The following is a 24,569-nucleotide window of genomic DNA, read 5'->3' as shown; positions in this document are numbered from 1 at the left end:
GATTTATGTCATTCTACATCAACTAAGGAATGTGCTCCTCAAACCTGTGTGGTCATCACAACTCTGGACCAGACCTCAATCACCGGATAATAAAACTTTCGCACTCTTTATCTATGAACTAATCCAATATTTACAGCCAGAACTGTTTATCTCTCTCTCACAGTAATAGCTCTGCTTTACGTCAGCTGTCTCATCTATTGCATTATTTCTGTGTCCTATTGTGTATAAATATGTGACTCTTCAGATTTTGTGTTATACTATGCCTTATGAAGAGTCCTGAGTAGTCTCGAAAGCTTGCAACTTGTTACCATCTTTTCAGTTAGCCATTAAAAGGTATCAACCACTGAGGACTCTTAAATCTAAATATTTTTCTATTACCAATGTGAAATTTGTTTACACCAGTGATGTCTGTAAACAGTGATTTCTTAATACACCATCACAACATTTAGCTTATATAATGTGTGTCTTTATATGTAATAGTGTACATTATGGGTAATAATGCTGAGATTTCTATAAATGTGTGTCTAGGCATTAGAAGAAAAGGGGAGAATGTGTGCACTATAATTAAGAAAAGCAATAAACAAGTGTTCATGTGTTTTATTTTAGGAATATAATAATGAGAGAACTTGCTCCACAGTTCCACATTCCATGGTCCATCCCGACAGAGGCAGAGGATATACCTATTGTACCAACTACATCCGGCACAATGTGAGTGGCATGATACCTATCCTTGGTTTGGTTAGGCTACGGTTAGCCAGGGTTTTATGGAACTTATTTCAGAAAATGTAACAGAAAGGCAGTCTTGTTTGTGGTTTACAAAACAGTTGGCCAAGTCTGCCTTATTTGGCTGGGCCGTCTGATTTTCTGATGTATATGGAAACCTCTTGACTCATTGATGGATGAGGTTGGAGGAAAGTTGGATCAGCCATGTTCAATTTGCAGTCCTTTTTTTTTATTCTCAGGGAGATGAGATGTCTGGCAGCAGCTTCTCCCCGCTCCGCTTTAAGAATATCACATAAGGATTCATTAAAGGGGTTCTCCGAGAAATGTGCTAAAATAAATAAACAAAATAATACACATTTAAATATTAAACATTTTTCTAAATACCTTTTATTTAGCAAAAAGATAAGCTTTATCTGCACTCTGATGGGAACTGCCATCTTTGAATCCTGACCGAGTGCAGTAGATAAAGCTTATGTTTTTGCTAAATGAAGGTATTTAGAAAAATGTTTAATATTTAAATGTGTATTATTTATTTTTTTAACACATTTATTGGATAACTTAAGATGTCAGTTTCATGGGTAGAACACATACCCATTATAGGCTATGGGGCTAGCCACATGTCCTTGTCTTTTTGTGGTCAGTTTGTCTGTGCAAAAATCATGGAGACGTCCATTTTTTACTAACATCAAAGATGACAAGTAGCTATAAAAGTCTGTAGGTCTGTGAGACGGAACATAGATGTCATCAGTGTTCAATTCGAGTGCGGTCTAGGATTAACATTGCAAAGGATAGGAGACGCTTTGTAACGTATATATTTCTCCTTTCGTGAAAAACACTGACTACAGTCGGACCATTTTTTTTGCGTACGTGAACAAACGGACATCTGCATGAGGCCTTAATACTGGTATGAACTGATCTGTATGCGTAACAGCTATTGGCCGACTGCTATGGAAGGTGTATGAGCACCTTAAAGGGGTTGTCCAGTACTTTTAAAAATATGCCAATGTGTTTTAATGATAAATAGAAGCTTCTTTCTAATTACCTCCTCGTGCTGTTTCTGCCTGTGAGTGGCGCTATCGATGGCCGCTCACAGGCAGCACGTGACCCCTGGCTGCAGCCGGCTCTGACATCCGCTGATGACACGACAAGTCCAGGCTGCAGCTGAGGGTCTCTCTTCTGCGTTCCACCAGTGGCTGCTGGGTTGTGGGCGGGGTACCCCACGCGTCACACCCGGCATCCACCACGCACTCTCCATGTCCCCATTCATTGGGAAAGCGCGCGGTGTGATGCTGGGAATAACCCCACCCACAACCCAGCAGCCACCGCGGGGACCCCAGCTCTGAGTCACGCCTCACTTGACGTGACGTCAACGGGGGGGTCACGTACTGCCTGTGAGCGGCCACCGATAGCGCCACTCACAGGCAGAAACAGCACCAGGAGGTAATTATAAAGAAGCTTCTATTTATCATTAAAACACATTGGCATATTTTTAATAGTACTGGACAACCCTTTTAACTCTTCTCTATGTAAAGACCCTCAATGAATTCTGAGCTAGGGATATTCCATTATCTAGATTATCTTTGCCTGGCAGCTTCCAGATGAATATAACGACCTAGGTCTCCAAGTAGGTTTATCATGTCACCTTGCTAATGATAGGCTATTGATGTTTAAGGCTCAGATAATAAGTTTGTAAATTTGTTCACATCTTATTAAACTCTTGACCAGTATTAAAGCAAGATGCCATGAGTTCTGTGAAAGCATGTATGCAAATGCTATCACATTAAGAGATTTGGAGAAGAGGAATGTTTTTTTTATCTGGCTCTGTTTGCTTCGCAGTTTGACAATTTTTGAAAATGTGGATAAGAGCTTTTGGCTGCTGAAATAATAGGACTAGTGATGAGCGAGCATACTTGCAAGTACTCTACTCGTCTGAGCATCTCAGTACTCGAGATGCTCGGAGTTCGCCGAGTACTTGTGAGATGCTCGGGTCCCTTCCCTGCATGTTTGGCGCTCTTTAGAGTGCCAATCAACATGCAGGGATTGCTTGCCACTCATTGTAATGCCGCAGCCATGGTGGTTGTGGCATTATAGTGATTCGCTGGCCTCACAGCGTCATCAGGTCTATATCAGGCCTGGCGCCGCTCTGCTCGTCACATGTCACGTGTATTAGGTAGTGTAGGGAGAAAACACATACATTACACATATCCATCTCAACAAACAGTCCTTCTGAGGACTAATCTATCTGCAGAGATATCAGGCAGGCAGTGTATATAGCAGACTGCAGTGCATATAGCACAAGAGGCTCCATTCCAGTTCTGCCTACTGCTGCTGTTAGATATTTCTAGACAAAGGCCCAGGTCTCAGGGGCCAGGAATAATTTTTTTTGGATCTTAATCCTCATTATTTGCTTAAAAAGCAATCCAGAGAACACCGTTTTTCTGTGCCATTTGCTTGTTGGCACTGCAGAATACAGCCAGGTCCTTTCCATATTACAGCACTAAAAATCCAGCTATTTAAAACTGTGTTTTCTCTGTCACACGGATCACATATACGCTTTCAGAAAATACTGCCATTTCTGACCTCCATTAAAAATTTGTTTCAGTGTGTCAGTGAAGCAATTGACACCAGATTGCTGTTCAAAATAGTTACCTACAGGCCAGGTATTTAAAACTGTGTTTTCTCCGTCACACGGATCACATATACGTTTTCAGAAAATACTGCCATTTCTGACCTCCATTAAAAATTTGTTTCAGTGTGTCAGTGAAGCAATTGACACTAGTTTGCTGTTCAAAATAGTTACCTACAGGCCAGGTATTTAAAACTGTGGTTTCTCCGTCACACGGATCACATATAAGTTCGCTCCAAATTCAGTCATTTGTAGTGAGCATGGAAGATATTGTCCTACATTTAAAATGGGCAAGGCACGTGGCAAGGGACCGGGAACTGCATGTGATAGTGATGGTGCATGCAGAGAACGAGGCCAATGCCAAGGCCGTGGGCAAGCTGAAACTGTGCCACAACAAACACCCACATCTTCTCGCCCGACCTTCCTGTCCCAATTCCTAGGTGACCGCAGCACACCACTATTGAACCCAGAGCAGTGTCAAAAAGTTGTTGGTTGGCTAGCGGATAATGCTTCCAGTCACTTAGCCACCACCACCACCCTGTCTTCCACACTGTCAAGTCTTAGTAGCCGTGAGTCTGGACCGCATATTCCTCACCCTGATCCTCCTTCGTCCCACCATGCCGACTGCCCGGAGACAAATGATTTCACACTTGGACACGCTGTAAAGCTGTTCACTTTTCCATTTATAGATTCGGGCCTCTCGCCCGGTCCACTTGAAGCGAGGCAAGAGGAGATCGCATGTAGCGATGCCCAAATATTGGAGCAGCCACGGTCACACGAAGGCGACGGTGGGAAAATGTCACAAGAGGTGGACAATGATGAGACACAATTGCCAGAAAGTCAGGAGGAGGACCAGGGTGCGGAAGTGGAAGACGAGGTGGTGGATGATATAGTAACTGACCCAACCTGCAGGAGGATATGCAGAGCGAGGACAGCAGCACACAGGGGGAGGGAGGCAGAGCACCCCAACAGGCAGGAAGAAGCAGTGTGGTGGCCGCAGACAGAAAGCAGGCAACCGTTCCCCGTAAAACCAGCACAAAAGAAGTTGCCAGTACAACTGTTAGGTCTTCCCGAGTCTTGTTGTTTTTTAAAGACTCTGCCGATAACCCCAAAAAGGCCATTTGCACCACCTGCCAGGCCAGCATCAGCAGGGGTGTCAAAACGACCAGCCTGACCACCACCATCATGATCAGGCACATGGCAGCAATGCACCCGACTTTGTGGGCCGAATCCCAGGGTCCAGTAACAGTGTCTGCAGGTGGCACCATGGCTTCTTCCGCTGTTGTGCTTGCTAGCCAATCCCCTGTCTATGGTGCATGTGAAGATGCCTCCTGCCCTGCACCTGTCATTGCACACTCTCAAGTAGCAGCATCAGGAAGCACGTCCTTGTCCCAGCGCAGCGTTCAGTTGTCCATACCCCAGGCCTTGTAACGCAAGCTCAAATACGCAGCCAACGCCCCACAGGCTACACTACTAAATTCTCACATTTCACGACTGCTTGCGCTCGAAATGTTGCCTTTTAGGCTCTTGGAGACGGAAGCATTCCGCAACCCTCGTTACTCGGTCCCTAGCCGCCACTATTTCTCCCTCCGGTGTGCCGTCCTCGCATTACACAAGCACGTGTCCCAAAACATTAGCCGTGCCCTCAACAACGCAGTTACCAGGAAAGTCCACCTAATCACGGACACATGGACAAGTGCTTGTGGGCAGGGACAGTACATCTGGCTGACGGCACACTGGGTTAATATGGTGGAAGCCGGGACCCATTCGGGTCTTGGGACAGAACACATCCTCCCGACGCCCAGGATTGTGGGCCCTAGGTCAATCATGGTTGCCCCCACGGTCTACAGCTCCTGCACCTTCTCCTCCTCTTCAGCCTCTATCTCTGAAATGAACCCATCAGTCACAAGCTAGAAGCACTGCAGCACTGCCTCTGCCAAGCGACAACAGGCTGTGCTGAAGCTAATATGCTTAGGTGACAAACCACACAATGCTGAAGAGTTGTGGACAGCTCTGAAAGAGCAGGCAACTCTGTGGCTCACACCTCTGAACCTACAGCCAGGCATGGTCGTGTGTGACAATGGCCGGAACCTGGTGGCGGGTCTGAGACGAGGTGAGCTCACACACGTACCATGCCTAGCCCTCATGGTTCAGCATTTCTCAAATCCTACCCGGAGCTGCCGGATCTGCTTGTTAAAGTACGCCACCTGTGTGCCCATTTTGGAAAGTCACCTATAGCTTCTGCCACCCTTGCCGTGTTTTAGCAGCGTTTGCAGCTTCCGGCTCACAGACTAGTGTGTGATGTTCCCACGCGTTGGAACTCTACACTGCAGATGTTGGGCAGGATTTTTGAGCAGAAGAGGGCAGTTGTTGAGTACCAGCATCAACAAGGCATCTGTATTCAGTTTAGACTCCACACATAAGACCTCAGGAGTGGACATGGATGTCAGATATATGTACCATCCTCCAAAACTTTGAGGACTCCACCAAGATGGTGAGCGGCGATGACGCCATAATTGCCATCACCATCCCGCTTCTCTGTCTACTGAAATGCTCTCTGCTCACAATCAAAGAGGATGCATTGCAGGTGGAGCACGATAAGATGGAGCAAGGAACCATACAGGGTGATTACACACAGCCCAGCCTCATCTCATCCCAACGTGGATTGGGTGACAATGAGGAAGAGGAGGACGAGGAAGAACAGGAGCTAGTTTCATGCGTTATATACGTTACTACCTGCACAGCTGTCATACCGTCTGTTCAGCGTGGATGGCCAGAGGACAGAGAGGAGGAGGAGGAGAGCATGGTCAGTCATCCTCTTGGTGAGGACACGGAAGTCTTGCCTGTTAGTAGTCTGGCACGCAAGGCTGAGTTTATGTTACGCTGCCTTTCCTATGACCCTCGTGTTCTCAAAATTTTGGGTGACATTCATTACTGGTTGGTGACACTTCTAGACGCACGCTACAAGGAGAACTTTATATCTCTTATTCCTGAGGTGGAGAGGTCTACAAAAAATGGGGCTGTACCAGAAGGCCCTTGTTGCGGAACTATTAAAAAAATTCCCATCTGAAAACACTGGCGGCAGAGGTCACACTTCGTTGGACATGCCTTGGAGGTCCTGGCCTCCTCTGCCGACAGCGTTTTATCAGAGCGGGTTTTTAGTGCCGCTGGTGGAATTATAACTGATAAGCGCATCCACCTGTGAACTGAAAATGCTGACAGGCTGACTCTTATAAAAATGAACAAGGGCTGGATTGGGCCAGACTTCTCAACACCACTGAATGATAGCAGCGTAACATAAACTCAAATCCAGTGTCTTTTCTTGGGAGGTGTATTCCCATGCACCTGTTCACACCCAGACATTGGTATACGCTTCCTGATTTTGGCTATTTGCTTTTGTCCTCCTCCTTCTCCTCATCCTCCACCACCATATCATCAGGGTGACCGTGGTCCGTGATGCAACACCCACATAATTTTTTTAAAGGGTGTTTATGATGCCCGTAAAAAAAAAAAAATGTATACAGTATGTTCATGTATACCCCCCAGGGGTAAATGTTTGTCAGCCCATACACTTAGTGCATGGGCATTACAAGTATAGGATGCCCGCTCCTTTCTAATGGGAGCATTTTTTTTTTTTTTTGTGAGGCCCTCCTCCACGTCTCTTCCAAGGGTCATTGGAGTGCCTCCCAATTTTTGGCAGTCCTTGCATTCACTGCATAGGCTAACATAATGGGAGACCCACTTCCTAATAATGGGAACATTGTTTTCAGGAGGCCCTCTGACCTCCACGTCTCTTCCAAGGGGCATTGGAGTGCCTCCAAATTTTTGGCAACCCTTGCATTCACTGCATAGACAAACACAATGGGAGACCTACTTCCTAATAATGGGAACATTGTTTTCAGGAGGCCCTCCTCTAAGTCTCTTCAAAGGGGTATTGGGATGCATCCAAATTTTGGGCAACCCTGGCACTCACTGCATACGGAATAACAGTATAGGAGACCCACTCTTTAGTAATGGGAACAACAAAACATAGCCGACTGCTGGACTTTTAAGAATAGTAAAGGCCGCCTGATGACCCTATAAAAATAGGCTTTGTGACTTTCAGAGTCCCTCCATCATAAATGAAACAGGATGTGTCTGATCATGTCACACACACCACATGTCCAGATAAGTTTGTAAAATGTTAAAATGACATTTCCTGGTGAAAGCATTTGTCACGGTTGAAAGCAATGCAAAAGTGCAAAAACGCATCAAAAACGCTACGTGTGAACATAGCCCAAGGTGTGGAGGAGCATTTTTGTTTTTGATTATTTATTTTGCTTTATATACAAGTCATTACCCTGGAAAGGATGTTCTTTAACATTTTGGTTTAGTTTTGGTATGTTTTATTGTGAGTCCGTAAAAGTGGCGTAATACCTCTGACAACATTGTTGACAGAAGTGACCTGGGAGTCAGAAATGCTTCCAGGGGTCTTCCCCATGCTGTGCCCATGTCATTTGAGCACTGTTCCCGTCGATTTGGGCAATTTTTAGGCCCTCTGCAGACTGCCGGGGGGAGCCGCCTGAAAAATGCTCGAGTTTCCCCTAGACTTACATTGGTCTCGTTGCTCGGGGCGAGCACCCGAGTATTCCAGTGTTCTCGACGTGAGCAACGAGCGCCAGAGCATTTTAACCGCTTCCCGACCGCCCACTGTAGATAAACGTCCGCGCTGCCTGGGCTCTGTGCAGCGCGGACGTTTAAAAACGGTGGGTGGTCTCGCAGTGCTCAGGACCCCCTGGGTCCTGCAAGCGCTGTGAGAGCGGTGCAGAGCGTTAGCTCTGACAGGGAACATCATCGGGACCTGATTAGATCAGGTCCCAGTGATGTTAACCCTTTGCTGTCTTCTATATGCTCTGATCTATAGTGATCGCGGCATATAGGAGACAGCAGGAGGAGAGGGGGTCGTCCACTTACCTCTCTGACGACCCCTTGATTGCTTTCAGGACCTGGCGTTGCTATGGCAGCTGGAGGTCACATGACCGCCTCCAGCTCTGCCATATATGGTGTCCTTCCTGTCTGACTTCAGCCTGTATGTAGCTGATGCCAGACAGGAAACTGACTGAAAGAGTCAGTGAAGATCTCATGTAATGTAATATATGTCTATTACATTACATGAGATCAGGGATCAGAAAAATAAAAATTAATGTCCCATACAGGGACTAAGTAAAAATGTAAAAAAAGTAAAAAAAAATGTTTTGAAACTGTTAAAAAAAAAATACAAAATAAATAAAAATAAATAAATAAAATATTAAACCGATAAATCCATATAGTTATGCAAAAATAAAAAAAGTACACATATTTGGTATCGCCGCGTTCGAAACAACCCGAGCTATAAAACTGTCACACTAATTAACTCCTTATGTGTACACCGTAATAAAAATAAATAAAAAACGGAGCAAAAAACTATGCTTTTTCCTCATATCGCCAAACAAAAAGTGGAAAAGAATGCGATCAAAAAGCAAAATGGAAATAGAAATGGTACCGCTGAAAACGTCATCTTGTTCTGCAAAAATCAAGCCACTATACAGCTCCATCAGCCAAAAAATAAAAAAGTTATACCTCTCAGAATAAAGCAATGCAAAAAAAATATTTTTTCTTTAAAATTGTTTTATTGTGTAAAAGCGCCAAAACATAAAAAAATATACAGTAAGTGTAGTATCGCTGTAAATGTACTGACCCGAAGAATAACGCTGCCTGATCACTTTTACCACACGCAGAACGGCATAAAAAAAAACCTCAAAAAACAATTCCTGAATTGTTGGTTTTTGTTAATTTTACCTCCCAAAAAAACGGAATAGAAAGCGATCAAAAAATGTCACGTACCCACAAATGGTACCAATAAAAATGTCAACTCGTCCCGCAAAAAACAAGCCATCACATGACTCTGTCGGCCGAAATATGGAAAAATTATAGCTCTCAAAATATGGCGATGCAAAAACTAGATTTTGCAAAAAAAAAGCGTCTCTTAGTGTGTGACAGCTGTCAGTCATAAAATCCCGATATAAATCTGGTATCTCTGTAATCGCACTGACCCGAAGAATAAAGTAATCTAATCAGTTATATCACACTAGGAACGGCGTAAAAAAATAAATAAAACCAATTCTTCACCTGCTACTGATTTGTTTATTATGTCTCCCAAAGATCGCAGTATGGCTCGGCACACATTTATCCTGCGCTCTGCGCTGAGCACTTACGTCAGAGTTTCCATGTAAATCTCTGAAATATGTGATTCAGCCGGAACCCATGACGGAAGATTCCCTGTAATGAGGCAGATATAGGCCACTGTGGATGCCGTCTGGCCTGTGATCCCACGGTGTCATTTGTTTTAGGCGTGCATAAAAGTGCGGTTGGCCACAGTTTTGTGCACTTCTGAAAAAAAGGACACCGCTAAACAGAGGCCAGACGGAGTCCAGAGTAACTCTGCTGCCTCATTACAGTGAATGGATCCCGCAGGGGTTTCATCTGAATTACATCACTTGGAAATTTAGATGGAAACCCCGATGTAAGTGCTCAGCCTAGAGCGCCGGATAAATGTTACGTAAAATGTTCCCAATAAAAGCTTCAACTCAGTCCTCAAAAAAAGCTAGTCCCCACTCAGGTCCGTCATCTGTTAAAAATATAAGGGACTTCCAAGTTACTGGTAGCAGAAAGGCTCTGGAAAAGCGAAATGGCCCTTGCCCCCCAAAAGAAATTCAAAAAATTTTATGCTCCCAAATCCAAATGCCTATTCTACAATAATTTGTTCTCCAATTGTCAAATAGCACTTCGTCCCCCCCAGATCTCGCCGTATGGCTGAGCGGTACGATACAGCCACATATGGGGTATTGGCACTTTTAGAAGAAATTGTGTGACACATTTCGGCACCATTTTTACCCATTGCCCTGTGTGAAAATGTAAAATCTGAGGGTAAAACATTTTTTTGTGGTAAAAATATAATTATGCTTTTTTCACTGCCCAATGGTATAAATTTAAAAATTAAAAAATACTCACTACTTCCCTAGATGAATTCCTTGAGAGGTGTAGTTTACAAAATGGGGTCACTTGTGGGGGTTTCTGCTGTTTCTGCATGTCAGCGACTCTTCAAATGTGACATGGTGTCTGCTGCCTATCCCAGCCAACATAGCGCTCCTTTCTCTTCCGAACCCTGCCGTACACCAAAGCAGTGGTTTTCCCCCACATATGGGGTATCGGCGTGTTCAGGAGAAATTGCACAACAAATTTCATGGTGCAATTTATCCTATTACCCTTATGATAATGCAAAATTAAGGGATGAAAAACGTTTTTGCGGGAAAAATGTGAAAATTTTATTTTTACAGCTGATTATTATAAACTTCTGTGAAGCACCTTGGGGTTCAAGGTGCTCACCACACATCTAGATAAGTTCCCTAAGGGGTCTAGTTTCCAAAATGGTGTCACTTGTGGGGGGTTTCCACTGTTTAGGCACATCAGGGGCTCCCCAAATGCAACATGGCGTCCGCTAATTATTCAAACAAATTTTGCATTCAAAAAGTCAAAAGGCGCTCCTTTCCTTCCGAGCCCTGCCGTGCACCCAAACAGTGGTTTGCCTCCACATATGGGGTATCGGCGTGTTCAGGAGAAATTGCACAACAAATTTCATGGTGCAATTTATCCTATTACCCTTATGATAATGCAAAATTAAGGGATGAAAAACGTTTTTGCGGGAAAAATGTGAAAATTTTATTTTTACAGCTGATTATTATAAACTTCTGTGAAGCACGTTGGGGTTCAAGGTGCTCACCACACATCTAGATAAGTTCCCTAAGGGGTCTAGTTTCCAAAATGGTGTCACTTGTGGGGGGTTTCCACTGTTTAGGAACATCAGGGGCTCTCCAAACGCAACATGGCGTCTGCTAATTATTCAGACAAATTTTACATTCAGAAAGTCAAATGGCGCTCCTTCCCTTCCAAACCCTGCCGTGCGCCCAAACAGTGGTTTTCCCCCACATATGGGGTATCGGCGTGTTCAGGAGAAATTGCACAACAAATTTAATGGTGCAATTTATCCTATTACCATTATGATAATGGAAAATTAAGGGATGAAAAACGTTTTTGTGGGAAAAATGTGAAAATTTTATTTTTACAGCTCAATATTATAAACTTCTGTGAAGCACCTTGGGGTTCAAGGTGCTCACCACACATCTAGATATGTTCCCTAAGGGGTCTAGTTTCCAAAACGGTGTCACTTGTGGGGGGTTTCCACTGTTTAGTCACATCAGGAGCTCTCCAAACGCAACATGGTGTCTGCTAATTATTCAGACAAATTTTACATTCAAAAAGTCTAATGGCGCTCCTTCCTTTTCGAGCCCTGCCGTGCGCCCAAACAGTGGTTTTCCCTCACATATGGGGTATCAGCACGCTCAAGAGAAATTGCACAAAAAATTTTGGGGTCCATTTTTTCCTGTTACCCCTGTGAAAATAAAAAAAATTGGGTCTAAAGTAACATTTTTGTGAAAAAAGTTAAATGTTAATTTTTTTCTTCCACATTCCAAAAATTTCTGTCAAGCACCTGAAGGGTTAATAAAGTTCTTGAATGTGGTTTTGAGCACCTTGAGGGGTGCAGTTTTTAGAACGGTGTCACTTTTGGGTATTTTCTGTCATAAAGACCCCTCAAAGTGACTTCAAATATGATGTGGTCCCTAAAAAAATGTTTTTGTAAATTTTGTTGGAAAAATGAGAAATCGCTGGTCAACTTTTAACCCTTATAGCTCCCTAACAAAAAAAAATTTTGGTTCCAAAATTGTGCTGATGTAAAGTAGACATGTGGGAAATGTTATTTATTAAGTATTTTGTGTGACATATTTCTCTGATTTAAGGGCTTAAAAATTCAAAGTTTGAAAATTGCAAAATTTTCAAAATTTTCGCCAAATTTCCGATTTTTTCACAAATAAACACATGTGATATCAAAGAAATTTTACCACTATCATGAAGTACAATATGTCACGAAAAAACAATCTCAGAATCAGGGGGATCCGTTGAAGCGTTCCAGAGTAATTGCTTCATAAAGTGACAGTGGTCAGAATTGAAAAAATTGGCCCGGTCACGAAGGCAAAAACAGGCTCTGGTGCGAAGTGGTTAATGCTCGCCCATCACTAAATAGGACTTATTTTAGTTATTGGCAGCATATAACCCTTTCAAACCCTTGCGACATAAGTCTGCTAATTGTTTTGAATGTAATATTTACTTTATACATTATTTAGGATGGAGTTGAGATGTGTAATCGCAATAATTCGTCACGGGGATAGGACACCGAAGCAGAAGATGAAGATGGAGGTTCGACATTCTAGGTAACGGCAAAATGGCTGCTTTTACTTGTCTTGTAAACTATGGTTTCCCTTTTCTTGTACATACAATGATGGCTCTTTGTAACTTAGGACATGGGTATTTGAGGATTACTGAAGAAACTGCAGGGAAATCCTCATTATTTTAAATTATTTGACCTAGCTCATATTTTTCTTTGCTTCCAGATTCTTTGAGTTATTTGAACATCATGATGGTTACAAAACAGGGAAGCTAAAACTAAAGAAGCCCGAACAATTACAGGTATGTTAGTTGTCAGAAAACATATTAATAGTCTGTATAAACTACAGAACTATATTTCTTTGTTTATGCTAAGTATAAATCGTGTGTGCAGCAAAATTTCAATAGAGGATGTTTCCACATACTTTACTGCCCCGTTTATGGACAGCAGAGTATAGTGACAATAGCCCAGATCGCACAGCAAATATTGTGCAAATTTACTCTTAGTAGCAATCATATAATTAATGTCTCATACCTAACTAAGTGTAGAATAAAGCTTACACAAGACACTTGAATGCCATCCCCTCATGGTCAGTGTATTTTAATGTTTTAAAACAAAAGTCACTTTTTATTATTCTCTTTTTAGAATAGCCCCTTAAAAGGCAAAGTAGGAGAACAGTGAGGACATAGGGGCACTTCTAATGTTTTGCACTTGTTTTTTTTTTTGCACTTGTTTGTGAAATTGGAAATTTATGAATTATAACTTTTTAAAAAGTTGCACAGTTTTTTGTTTTTTTTTGCACAAAATCAATTGAGGAGTGGATAAAAAAATGACTGTCTAATGTCAGCCTTAATGTGTGCCAAACTGATGAAAAAGCATAACACTTTGGCATAAAAAAAACTCTAAAACATTAGATTGAGAATACTCCATTATTAATGTGCCCCATAAGGGGCACATTACCATAGTTTAGTACCTAGGCTTTTAATCAGTGTTGTGGAAGGCCAAACCAAGTGGCTGAACTTAATACTGCTTAATATTATTTATTTTTTCGCTTTATAAAAAGCAGTGGATTTTATGGCTTTGACTTGCTGCTACTGGTAAGAATACATGTTATGGTAAGCTTTATTGTAACATGTATTAGCAATAGCAGCTAGTCAACATATGTTGCCCACACTACAAAACATATAGAGCTGCTGCGCCCAGTCACTGACTGCAGTGGTCACTGTTGGGTAGTCTGCAGCATATAAGCAAATACTGGAGTAACGGCAGAAACGTGTTGCTGACTGGAGAAGGCAAGTAACTGCTCATATTATTATTTTCACATAGCTCAAGCCAAAGGACATAAAAATATTATACTAGGAAAATCTTTTAAGAGGGGGGTTTACGCTTTAAGATTATGTAATTGAAGTGCATTTTTCAACTTAAATTCATTCCATGGATCCACAGAAAGTGGATGTATGAGGCCCGAATATGTTTTCACCCAGCCCAGAGTGTGCTTCTGGAGCTGTATAAGCCTCATTGTGTTCTAGAAGTACACTTTGGGTCAGGTCAAAACATATTTGGACCATTTCATGAGGTGTCAACATGTTCATATACTTGCCTATGATGAACCTGCCTCCAGGTCCCTTATTAAATTTTATTCACCGGTTGCCCGGCCGGAGAGCTAAACTACTTTTTACTGAGGTGACGCAGTGAGGAGTGTCAGACAGGCGCACACATTGCGGGAATCACTGGCAGACAGGAGCACACACTGCGAGGATCACTGGCAGACAGGAGCACACACTGCGAGGATCACTGGCAGACAAGCGCACACACTGCGAGGATCACTGGCAGACAGGTGCACACACTGCCAGGATCACTGATATACAGGTGCACACACTGCCAGGATCACTGATATACAGGTGCACACACTGCGAGGATCACTGGCAGACAGGCGCACCCACGGCAAGGATCACTGATATACAGGTGCACACACTGCCAGGATCACTGGCAGACAGGCGCATACACTGCCAGGATCACTGATATACAGGTGCACACACTGCCAGGATCACTGGCAGACAGGTGCATACACTGCCAGGATCACTGCTATACAGGTGCACACACTGCCAGGATCACTGGCAGACAGGCGCACACACTGCCAGGATCACTGATATACAGGTGCACACACTGCCAGGATCACTGGCAGACAGGCGCACACACTGCCAGGATCACTGATATACAGGTGCACACACTGCCAGGATCACTGACAGACAGGCGCATACACTGCCGGGATCACTGATATACAGGTGCACACACTGCCAGGATCACTGGCAGACAGGCGCACACACTGCCAGGATCACTGATATACAGGTGCACACACTGCCAGGATCACTGGCAGACAGGCGCACACACTGCCAGGATCACTGATATACAGGTGCACACACTGCAAGGATCACTGGCAGACAGGCGCACCCATGGCACGGATCACTGATATATAGATGTGCATATAATGGGGAGCGGCAATGTGCAGCTTAGCTTTTGCACTTTCAATGCATCTTGTGGTCTTGACTATGCAAGTCAGGTGGACACTGCACCCGAGAACCATTGCATTTTGTTCTAGCCCTGTAGCTATCCAACAGTAATACAGATAAAATACATTGTGTATCGGTATCAAGCATGAGGCCATTTGTAATGGTAATTTGGATCCAAATTGAGAATATTTTCCAATATTGGAAATAACAAGTGCTTTACTATTTATATGAAGTCTGAAATCCCATATTATGTAAAACAGGAAGTGCTCGATATCGCAAGACTGCTGCTGGCTGAACTGGGAACCCATAATGATTGTGAGATCGAGGAGAGGAAATCTAAACTGGAACAGCTGAAAACTGTGCTGGAAATGTAAGTGAAATATTTATACCGAAGATCAGCTAGGAGCCAATCTGATATAGAGCGTCCAAGGCCTGCAGATGGCTGCACAGTCCTATATTTGCACTGCTTGCAGATGATGAACAGAATGTTCTTTCCTCTGTAAAAATTCATATGTTGGATCTAATCTGATTATGCTTAAAGCGTAACTGTTGTTTTAATTTTTATTAAATAATAATTCAGAGCAAGCGATTTTAATAATCTTTCAAATATTCCTTATAAATGAAATCCGAATGAAAACCTTTCAAAAACCCTCTAGAAGATGTCCCCCTGTGCTGTTTCTAAAGCAAATCCTTATTCAGCTCCACACACACTGAAGGGTGGGAGCGGAGCCTACACAGTGTGTGCACTCCTGGCTGGATCCCATGCACTGTATGTCAGTGCATCAGCAGGTTACCTCAGTCACACAGTGCACCCTCTGTCAGCACACAGCTCCTCTGCCTGTCAGCTGGTTTTTGTTTGCTCAGTGATGTGGGCAGTTTTCCACAGTGTATAGCACAGACACACAGGACAATCAGCTGACAGGGCAGAAGGAGCTCAGTAACATCGGCACTTCCCTTCCTGTTTACCACACTGCTCCTCTGCCTATCAGTTGGATCCTGTGAGCTTAGTAACATCCGCACTTCCCTTCCTGTTTACCACACTGCTCCTCTGCCTATCTGCTGGTTCCTGTGAGCTCAGTAACATCGGCACTTCCCCTAGTGTTTACCACACTGCTCCTCTGCCTATCAGCTGGTTCCAGTGAGCTCAGTAACATCAGCTCGTCCCCTCCTGTTTATCACAGAGAGACACTTCACATTAGTGTTTACCACACTGCTCCTCTGCCTATCTGCTGGTTCCTGTGAGCTCAGTAACATCGGCACTTCCCCTAGTGTTTACCACACTGCTCCTCTGCCTATCAGCTGGTTCCAGTGAGCTCAGTAACATCAGCTCGTCCCCTCCTGTTTATCACAGAGAGACACTTCACATTAGTGTTTACCACACTGCTCCTTCTGCCTTTCAGCTGGTTCCTGTGAGCTCAGTCACATCGGCACTTCTCAATGTTATTGATCGTCCTGAGGCACATTTGCTGGAATTTTCATCACTTACAGGCAGCACAGGAGCCAGCAGCTGATAGAATAACACTGAGAAATGCTGATGTCACTGAGCTCACAGGAACCAGCTGATAGGCTGAGGAGCAGTGTGGTAAACGCTGAGGAGAAGTGCCGATATTGCTGAGCTCCTTCTGCCCTGTCAGCTAATTGTCCTGTGAGTCTGTGCTATACACTGAGGAAAACTGCCCACATCACTGAGCACACAGGAACCAGCTGACAGGCAGAGGAGCTGTGTGCCCACAACCAAGAGGGTGCACTGACATACAATGCATGGGATTCAGCCAGGAGTGCGCACACTGTGTAAGCTCTGCCAACACACTTAGAAAGCCTTATTCAGTGTGTGTGGAGCTGAATACAGATTTGCTTCAGAAACAGCATAGGGGGACATATTCTAGAAGGTTTTTGAAAGGTTTTCTTTCAGATTTCTTTTATAAGGTATACTTGAAAGATTATTAATTTTGCTTGCTCTGCATTATTATTATATTAAAAAAATGTCAGTTACACTTTAAATTCCAACATGTGCTGTGTTTATGTATAGTTTTACCAAAAATAATGTATAACCAAGGTTATCATGGCCACGGTGGTTTTTTTTGCAAAACCCCTGCTTTCAGTTATTTTTGCTGCAGCTAGAAGGATCTTGATCTTTAGAGTTCATGCTTGCGGCAGGAAGATGGGTACCAGAAATTTCCAGTACAACCCTTTGCTACTGGTGCCTAATCCTCCCTAAGGACTGAGAAGTAAATAAATGAGGTTAAAAGAACTTGATTAACCAGCTCCATCTACAGACTCCATCCCCAGACCTGAGGTTAATGTGTCAATGATAAACATTACTCATCCTGCCCCTTAGCTCCTGTGAACACTAAATTTCTCCATAAGATCTGATTTTTTTTTTCTGAGTTTTTAATAAGGAATACTCCTTTTATTTGTCACCAACTGCCAAACTGAAGTAAAATAACTTCATATATATTTATAGGAGAAAACTTACCGTATTTTTCGGACCATAAGACACACTTTTTTCCTCCAAAATTTTGGAGGAAAATGGGGGGTGCGTCTTATGGTCCGAATGTTGGGAGGGTATATTTATGTGTGCTGTGGGGGAAGCGGTATCGGTGGAGGAGCGGGGCACAGGAGGCAGCAGCCGCCTACTGCAGCCTACACTGTCCCCGCTGCTAAAGAAAACGAATATTCACTGCTCCCCAGGCCCATGGGGCGTGGGGAGCACTGAATATTCATGCTCCTTAATAGCGGTATACAGTGTAGCCGCGCTGCGGCTGCTGCTGCTGCCGGCTATCTCCTGTGCCCGCTGTTAAAGGGCATGAATATTCAACCTCTCTCCACGCCCATGGGCGTGGGGAGCGGGTGAATATTCATGCCCTTTAATGAGCGGGCACAGTAGATAGCCGGCAGCAGCTGCCACAGCGCTGCTCCGCTGTGTGCCAGCTATGAAAGAGAGTGAAGTCACTGCTCCCCGCGCACACAGACCCGGTGTGGGGAGCAGTGACTTCCGGCAGCTGATCTCTCCATGTGAGCTGCGCATGGCAGTGACGTCATGCGCGGCTCACATGGAGAGATCAGTGCAGGCAGACAGGACGCAGCGCTGGAGGAGAGAAGAGAGGTGAGTATGAGTGTTTATTTTTTTTTTAATGTGCAGCCTGATGGGGATTAGGGGGACCATGCATACTAGGACAGGGATTAGGGGTGCCTTGCATACCAGGACAGGGATTAGGGGTGCCAAGCATACCAGGACAGGGATGAGGGGTGCCATGCATACCAGGACAGGGATGGGGGGTGCCATGCATACCAGGATAGGGATGATGGGTGCCATGCATACCAGGACAGGGATTAGGGGTGCCATGCATACCAGGACAGGGATGAGTGGTGCCATGAATACCAGGACAGGGATTAGGGGTGCTATGCATACCAGGATAGGGATGATGGGTGCCATGCATACCAGGATAGGGATGATGGGTGCCATGCATACCAGGACAGGGATGAGGGGTGCCATGCATACCAGGACAGGGATGAGGGGTGCCATGCATACCAGGATAGGGATGAGGGGTGCCATGCATACCAGGATAGGGATGATGGGTGCCATGCATACCAGGACAGGGATGAGGGGTGCCATGCATACCAGGACAGGGATGAGGGGTGCCATGCATACCAGGACAGGGATTAGGGGTGCCATGCATACCAGGACAGGGATGAGGGGTGCCATGCATACCAGGATAGGGATGATGGGTGCCATGCATATCAGGATAGGTATGAGGGGTGCCATGCATACCAGGATGGGGGGGAAGACTGACATACCAGGATGGGGATGGGGACCACATATAAAAGAAAGGGGGGCGGCATATATACCAGGATGGGGGATATTGTCAGAATTGGGGGACATTACCCCTATACCAGTGTCAGCAGAAGACCCCCTCCCCCTTAAAAGTGCATCATGACCACATTTTTTGCTTAAATTTTTATTTTTTTATCTTCCTCCTCTAAAACCTAGTTGCGTCTTATGGTCTGGTGCGTCTTATAGTCCGAAAAATACGGTACTTTTATTTGTGAAATTTAATTTTAATTTGTTTCATAAATTTGGCACATCTTCAGATAACTTGATCTAACTGTATACCAAGTATTATTTTGATTACTTTGTGCAAGGAATTAGCATAAAAAAATTTGGTGCACATTGTTGGATTTCAAGCTAGACCCCATTACAAACAAAACCACACTCTTTCAAATAGATCATGCTCCCTTTTCGAGTGAGACAGAAAAAATACCTAAAACACATAATAGATGTGGTCCACAGCATGTACAAGTTTATTTTTGTTTTCTTTTTTTGTAACACAGCAAGCCAGAATTCAGGCCCATTCATCTTAGTAAATCTCCCCCATTGTGTTGCATTTACATCACACCACTTCCTGTTTCCAAGGCTAGCCACTAGAATACTGACAACATATGTATATAACCGTGGGAAACAATTTGCAATTTACACAAAATCAGCAACTTAAAAGATAACAATGTTTAGGGTTAATTCACACTCTGCAGATTTTGTTGCAGAAATGTCTGTGACTGTCCCATTCTTCTGACTTGCACAAATTGTTTGGCTTGCTGCAAAAACAACTTTATTTAAGAGGAATTAAATTGATTTTCAAGTCGCAGAAATGTCTGCAGCATCTGGTTTCTGGAAATCCAACCTTAAAGAGACTTTCCAAGGAAAATAAATCAATAAATAATAAAGCAGGTTATTAATCACCTGAAGAATCACCATTCTTTTCAGTTCTGACACTTCCTATTCCCTACAAAAATGATAAGGAAACCTGCACTCCCGTATTAAAAGTTGTGCTCAAAAGGAAATTTATATATCTCTCCAGTAAAAAGAAGACCTTTCGGCACAGAATCAAGAGTTGTTGTTTTTTTTGTTTTGTATTTTTTTATGAGCTTGAATTTATTAAACCGACTAGTGTATAGCAGAAATAATTCCCAACGTTACGGTCCTTCCGAAGCACACGCTGTCCTTTGGAAAGACGTCAACAAACGCACCCTTGATCAAGGCCAGATGCCTGAAACGTTGGGAATTATTTCTGCTATACACTGGTTGTTTTTAATAAAGTCAAGTTAATAAAAAAAACAAAACAAAAGCTCTTGATTCTGTACCGGAGGTCTTCTTTTTACTTCCTATTCCCTGATATATCGCAGAGTGGTCAGTTCATAAATCAGTTTAGCAGAGTTCAGGAGAAGAAAGACCAGGGTTCAAAGACTGCTGGTAGAACAAGCTCATTGACTGATTCACTGTTTTAAAATCTGGTATTTAAATATTGTTACTCATAAAGACATACAAAACAATAGTGCAAAACAGAAGCCCTTGGATTACATACATAAAGGAAAATAGCCCATTAAGAAAAGTCACCCACCTACCTTTACCCTGAGAGACATCCTCCAAGATAGTCGTATCCATTTGCAATATTTCCAGTTATGGGTTGCCGGAAATGCCCAATACCGCCTATCATTTGTAAAGTATATTAGGCAGAACGTTAATAAAACTTAACCAAATGTAATTAGCCGCCCGCAGACAAGACAGAAATTCAGTTTAGATAAGTGTACCATACCATAAATTTACATTAAGAAGAATGCCATGCTTAATCTGGAATCCACTAAAGCCTGAGATCCAGGAGTACAAATCTTTTTCATATAGCTTCAAAGGTCCTTAAACAATTAACATTTCATCCCCAGTTCAAATATTTGCAGGGTTTTGTTTTTTAAAGCCCCTTTCCTTTTTTTGTCCTGTGGTATTATTAGTTGCCGTTTTTTTGTGCCAAATTCATCAAAATAGATCACATGATTCATGAATTTGGTGCAAAATCTAAAATGGGCCTTTTTTTCATGTTTTGAACTGTTTTTGCAACAAAAAAAATGAAAAAAATGCACCAAAATTCAGGCGTACTCAAAAGCACACCAGAATGGGACTGGAGTGAAATTGCACCAAATTTTATGATTTTTTAAAAAGATGCATTTGATGAATGCCTCTTCTCTCCCACAGGGAGAACCCTTCCAGTCTGAGGATTGCTGGGGTATCAGATAACTCAGAGAGGAGTAAACTAGAGTATAACTCTATACCTGTAAAAAGGGCCCACACCTTCACCATGCCATGAGAGTAAATAACAGCCCAAATGTAGCCAGATTTCTGGATGAACCTAGCTCCAGAGTCACTATTGGCGGTGATCTACTCACTTTCCTGGTCCCAAATCTTCCAACAGCACCCAGTCCATTTCTATCACCCCAGCCTCACCTGTTGTAGCTCAGTTGCAAGAAAATAAAGCCAAGAATTGCAACTATTTTAACCTTATTTTTGGGAACTGTTTTTTTCAAAATTGGTGCTCAAAGCTTTCTGAGTTTAATGGACAGTTTGAGAAGGGATTGAGACTGGGGAATTGTGAAGAATGGACAGAAGTTGAAGCATCATAATGATTTTAAGAAGATTACTGTTCTACCTCCCGGGGAGAGGGAGCGTGCACCTTGCAGTTCCAGATTATCGGAGCTATAGTCCATCATAGGATGCACTGTTATCTCCTTCTGCGTTCCGCTTTGTACAGGGCTAGATGTTGAAGATATAGCAATTTAATATTTCCACTAGTTTTCTACCTAATGACATACTTACTGACACATAATGTGTCTATACCTCGCTGCCAAGGTATGAACTATATATTTGTTAATCTAGAAACTATAGTCCATATATTACCAAATTGCTCTATCTACAACAACTAATTAACGGATTCCACTTATTAAATCAAATATTACCTTTCATTTTTTAGAGAAAATAATAAAGTTTATATTTTATTGTAAAGGTGTAATGTTTTAGGTAATTATTTGCTCTCAGTAGGGCAATTTCTAATTTATTTAATGTACCACACACCTCTTGGGGTCACCGTTGTATAACTACACCCTCTAGCTCTACTTCTCTTGGATGATAGGGTAGGCTTGGCTCCAGCACTATGAGTTATAGGAGGATGTAACTGTGGGCTAAAAGTGAAAGGCGCTGTCATTCTGCCCTGGTTTTGTTTGTTTGCAGCGCTGGCAAAGTGGACAATGGGCTTGAAACTTTGATTGTCTAAGGTCCATAAGTTTATGATGTCAGTTGTACATTTACTCCAGAATCACCTGAAACCTCTCGCAGTGTAGTAGCAATGAACATCCATAATAAAACCGTGTCATCCCACACTATCCATGAGGTCTAATTGCTGCACAGATGTGAGTGCCCTGCATTGGTAAAACATTATCGCAGTACCTGGTTTCAAAGATGAAAGATTTTTATTGAATCCCTATGTAAGCTTTACTTATTTTATAGGTGCCCTTTATTTCATTTTCTAGGTATGGCCATTTCTCTGGCATTAATAGGAAGGTTCAGCTGACCTATTTGCCCCATGGGCATCCAAAGCCATCCAGTGAGGATGAAGGTAAGACCATTGAGGCATTATTTTTCTTGATGAGTATGATTTGATGAACGTTCAGTTGTTTCATATTTTATCCCCCCATTTCCCCATTTGTGGTTCCTTTTCTTCATCTTTGGGTATTATGGGCTTACAAAATGGAAAACACTTTTTTAAAAAAAATATGAATGTCTATGAAGAGAAATTAACACATGAGTGTTTCACTGGCCCAGTTAGGACCACATTGCACAGACCTGCTGCCGGTGTCCTGTCTCGAACTCGACAGCCTTATAGATGTCTATGAGGCTGTCTAGTTGTGATCAGGAGACCCGCGGCTGGTCAGTATTGCGGTCCGTGAAACATGGATGTCTGTCTGAATCCAGCCTTAACATGTGGTTAGGAAACAGATTGCCAGGTCCCATCAAGTAGACCCTCATTAGTGCAGTGCTGCTGAATATGTTATCACTATAAATACTGAAAAAAGCTACTGACTAATAGGGTATGGCAGATAGGAAAATGTTTCTATTTTCTGCATGGCTGAAATTGCTGTGATGTTTCTTCATCTTTCCTATGCAGATGCCCGCAAGGATTGCCCTTCTCTGTTGCTGGTTTTGAAATGGGGTGGTGAACTTACTCCAGCCGGGCGAGTGCAAGCCGAGGAGCTTGGACGGGCATTTCGATGTATGTACCCCGGAGGGCAAGGTATGTTTTGTTTTCTTCATCTTTTGCCTTTTTTTCTGCTGCTGGTAACTTCTCACTTTCCTGATTGGGAAATGTTACTTTTAATTAACGCAGCTGAACTCATTTACATTGAAAATAATGACACTTTCTATCACACATTTGTCCCATCTTTGCATGGTCCCCCTGACTCTAGTAGGGATGTAAATATTCATTACATTACTGCTTGTGCTGAATTTTGCATGGAAGCATCAACATATTAATCCTTTATAGCTATGTGTTATGTTACCACTCATCAGCGTGGGGTCACATGTGTCCATACAGGGTTGGTGTGTTGAAGCCATCCTGACAGCTCTGGAGATAGCAGTAATGTAAATGATAGTTACAGTGTATTGCTAAAATGGTAAAGGTGGCCATGGTTGAACAACCGTTGAGCAGAGGATCATTTGATGGACAAGTTGTCCGAGAGAGACCTATTTCTTTTAGAGGAGAGCTAATTTGCATACCTGTTTTTTCCAGTGGGCATAGCCCGACATTTAGTTTTACCTATGCCAGCTGGCAATCTCCACAAGGAGAAACATTACCGTCTTAGAAACCCACATCCAAACCTTCTCATCCAGCCAACTAGTACCTTGCTCTGCACTGACCAGGGACAAGAACCTTCTCAACAACTACCTGCAGATGGGTTTCCCTTTGTTTTGGAGGAGACTGTAGTTTGGCTTATGACCTTAAGGCCCCGTCACAGTTAGCGACGCTGCAACGATCCCGACAACGATACGACCTGTCAGGGATCATTGCTGCGTCGCTATGTGGTCGCTGGTGAGCTGTCAAACAGGCAGGCTCACCAACGATCAGGGGAGCAGCGACAACGTGGAAAGAATCTTTCCACGATGTCCTGCTCCTGGTTACCAGCCTGCTGAAGCAGGAGCAGGCTGGTAACTATGGTAAACATCGGGTTACTAGGGGCACACGCGCTTCTAGTAACCTGCTGTTTATCATGGTTACCACTCTGCTACGGTGAGCGGGAGGTTACCCCTCACTTTAGCAGGCTCGTAACCATGATAAACATCGGGTTACTAGGGGCACACGCGCACCTAGTAACCCGTTGTTTATCATGGTTACCACTCTGCTATGGTGAGCTGGAGGTTACCGCTCACTTTAGCAGGCTCGTAACCATGATAAACATCGTGTTACTAGGGGCACACGCGCACCTAGTAACCCGTTGTTTATCATGGTTACCACTATGCTACAGTGAGCGGGAGGTTACCGCTCACTTTAGCAGGCTCGTAACCTTGATAAACAACGGGTTACTATGTGCGCATGTG

The 24,569-nt window shown here is 43.4% G+C and overlaps 1 protein-coding gene across 16 annotated transcripts in view; it reads left to right on the top strand.

Annotated features, from left to right (window-relative positions):
* PPIP5K1 (diphosphoinositol pentakisphosphate kinase 1) overlaps positions 1-24,569 on the top strand; it is a 204,372-nt gene that overhangs the window by 64,830 nt on the left and 114,973 nt on the right. For all 16 annotated transcript variants that reach the window (XR_012251298.1, XM_073653167.1, XM_073653162.1 and 13 more), the window contains exons 10-15: positions 607-708; positions 12,607-12,693; positions 12,874-12,949; positions 15,418-15,527; positions 22,508-22,593; positions 23,143-23,268. Coding sequence is in view for 15 of the 16 variants with exons in the window: in XM_073653167.1 (XP_073509268.1) it covers positions 607-708; positions 12,607-12,693; positions 12,874-12,949; positions 15,418-15,527; positions 22,508-22,593; positions 23,143-23,268 (587 nt within the window). In the remaining variant the exon portion in view is untranslated. The remainder of the gene's footprint in view (positions 1-606; positions 709-12,606; positions 12,694-12,873; positions 12,950-15,417; positions 15,528-22,507; positions 22,594-23,142; positions 23,269-24,569) is intronic.

Source organism: Phyllobates terribilis, unplaced genomic scaffold (genome assembly GCF_046119375.1).
Source record: "Phyllobates terribilis strain yellow unplaced genomic scaffold, ASM4611937v1 Scaffold_11__3_contigs__length_659146591, whole genome shotgun sequence".
NCBI classification, from domain to species: Eukaryota; Metazoa; Chordata; class Amphibia; order Anura; family Dendrobatidae; genus Phyllobates; species Phyllobates terribilis.
The sequence above is the reverse complement of the archived record's forward strand: the minus strand, read 5'-3'. Positions and strand labels throughout refer to the sequence as shown.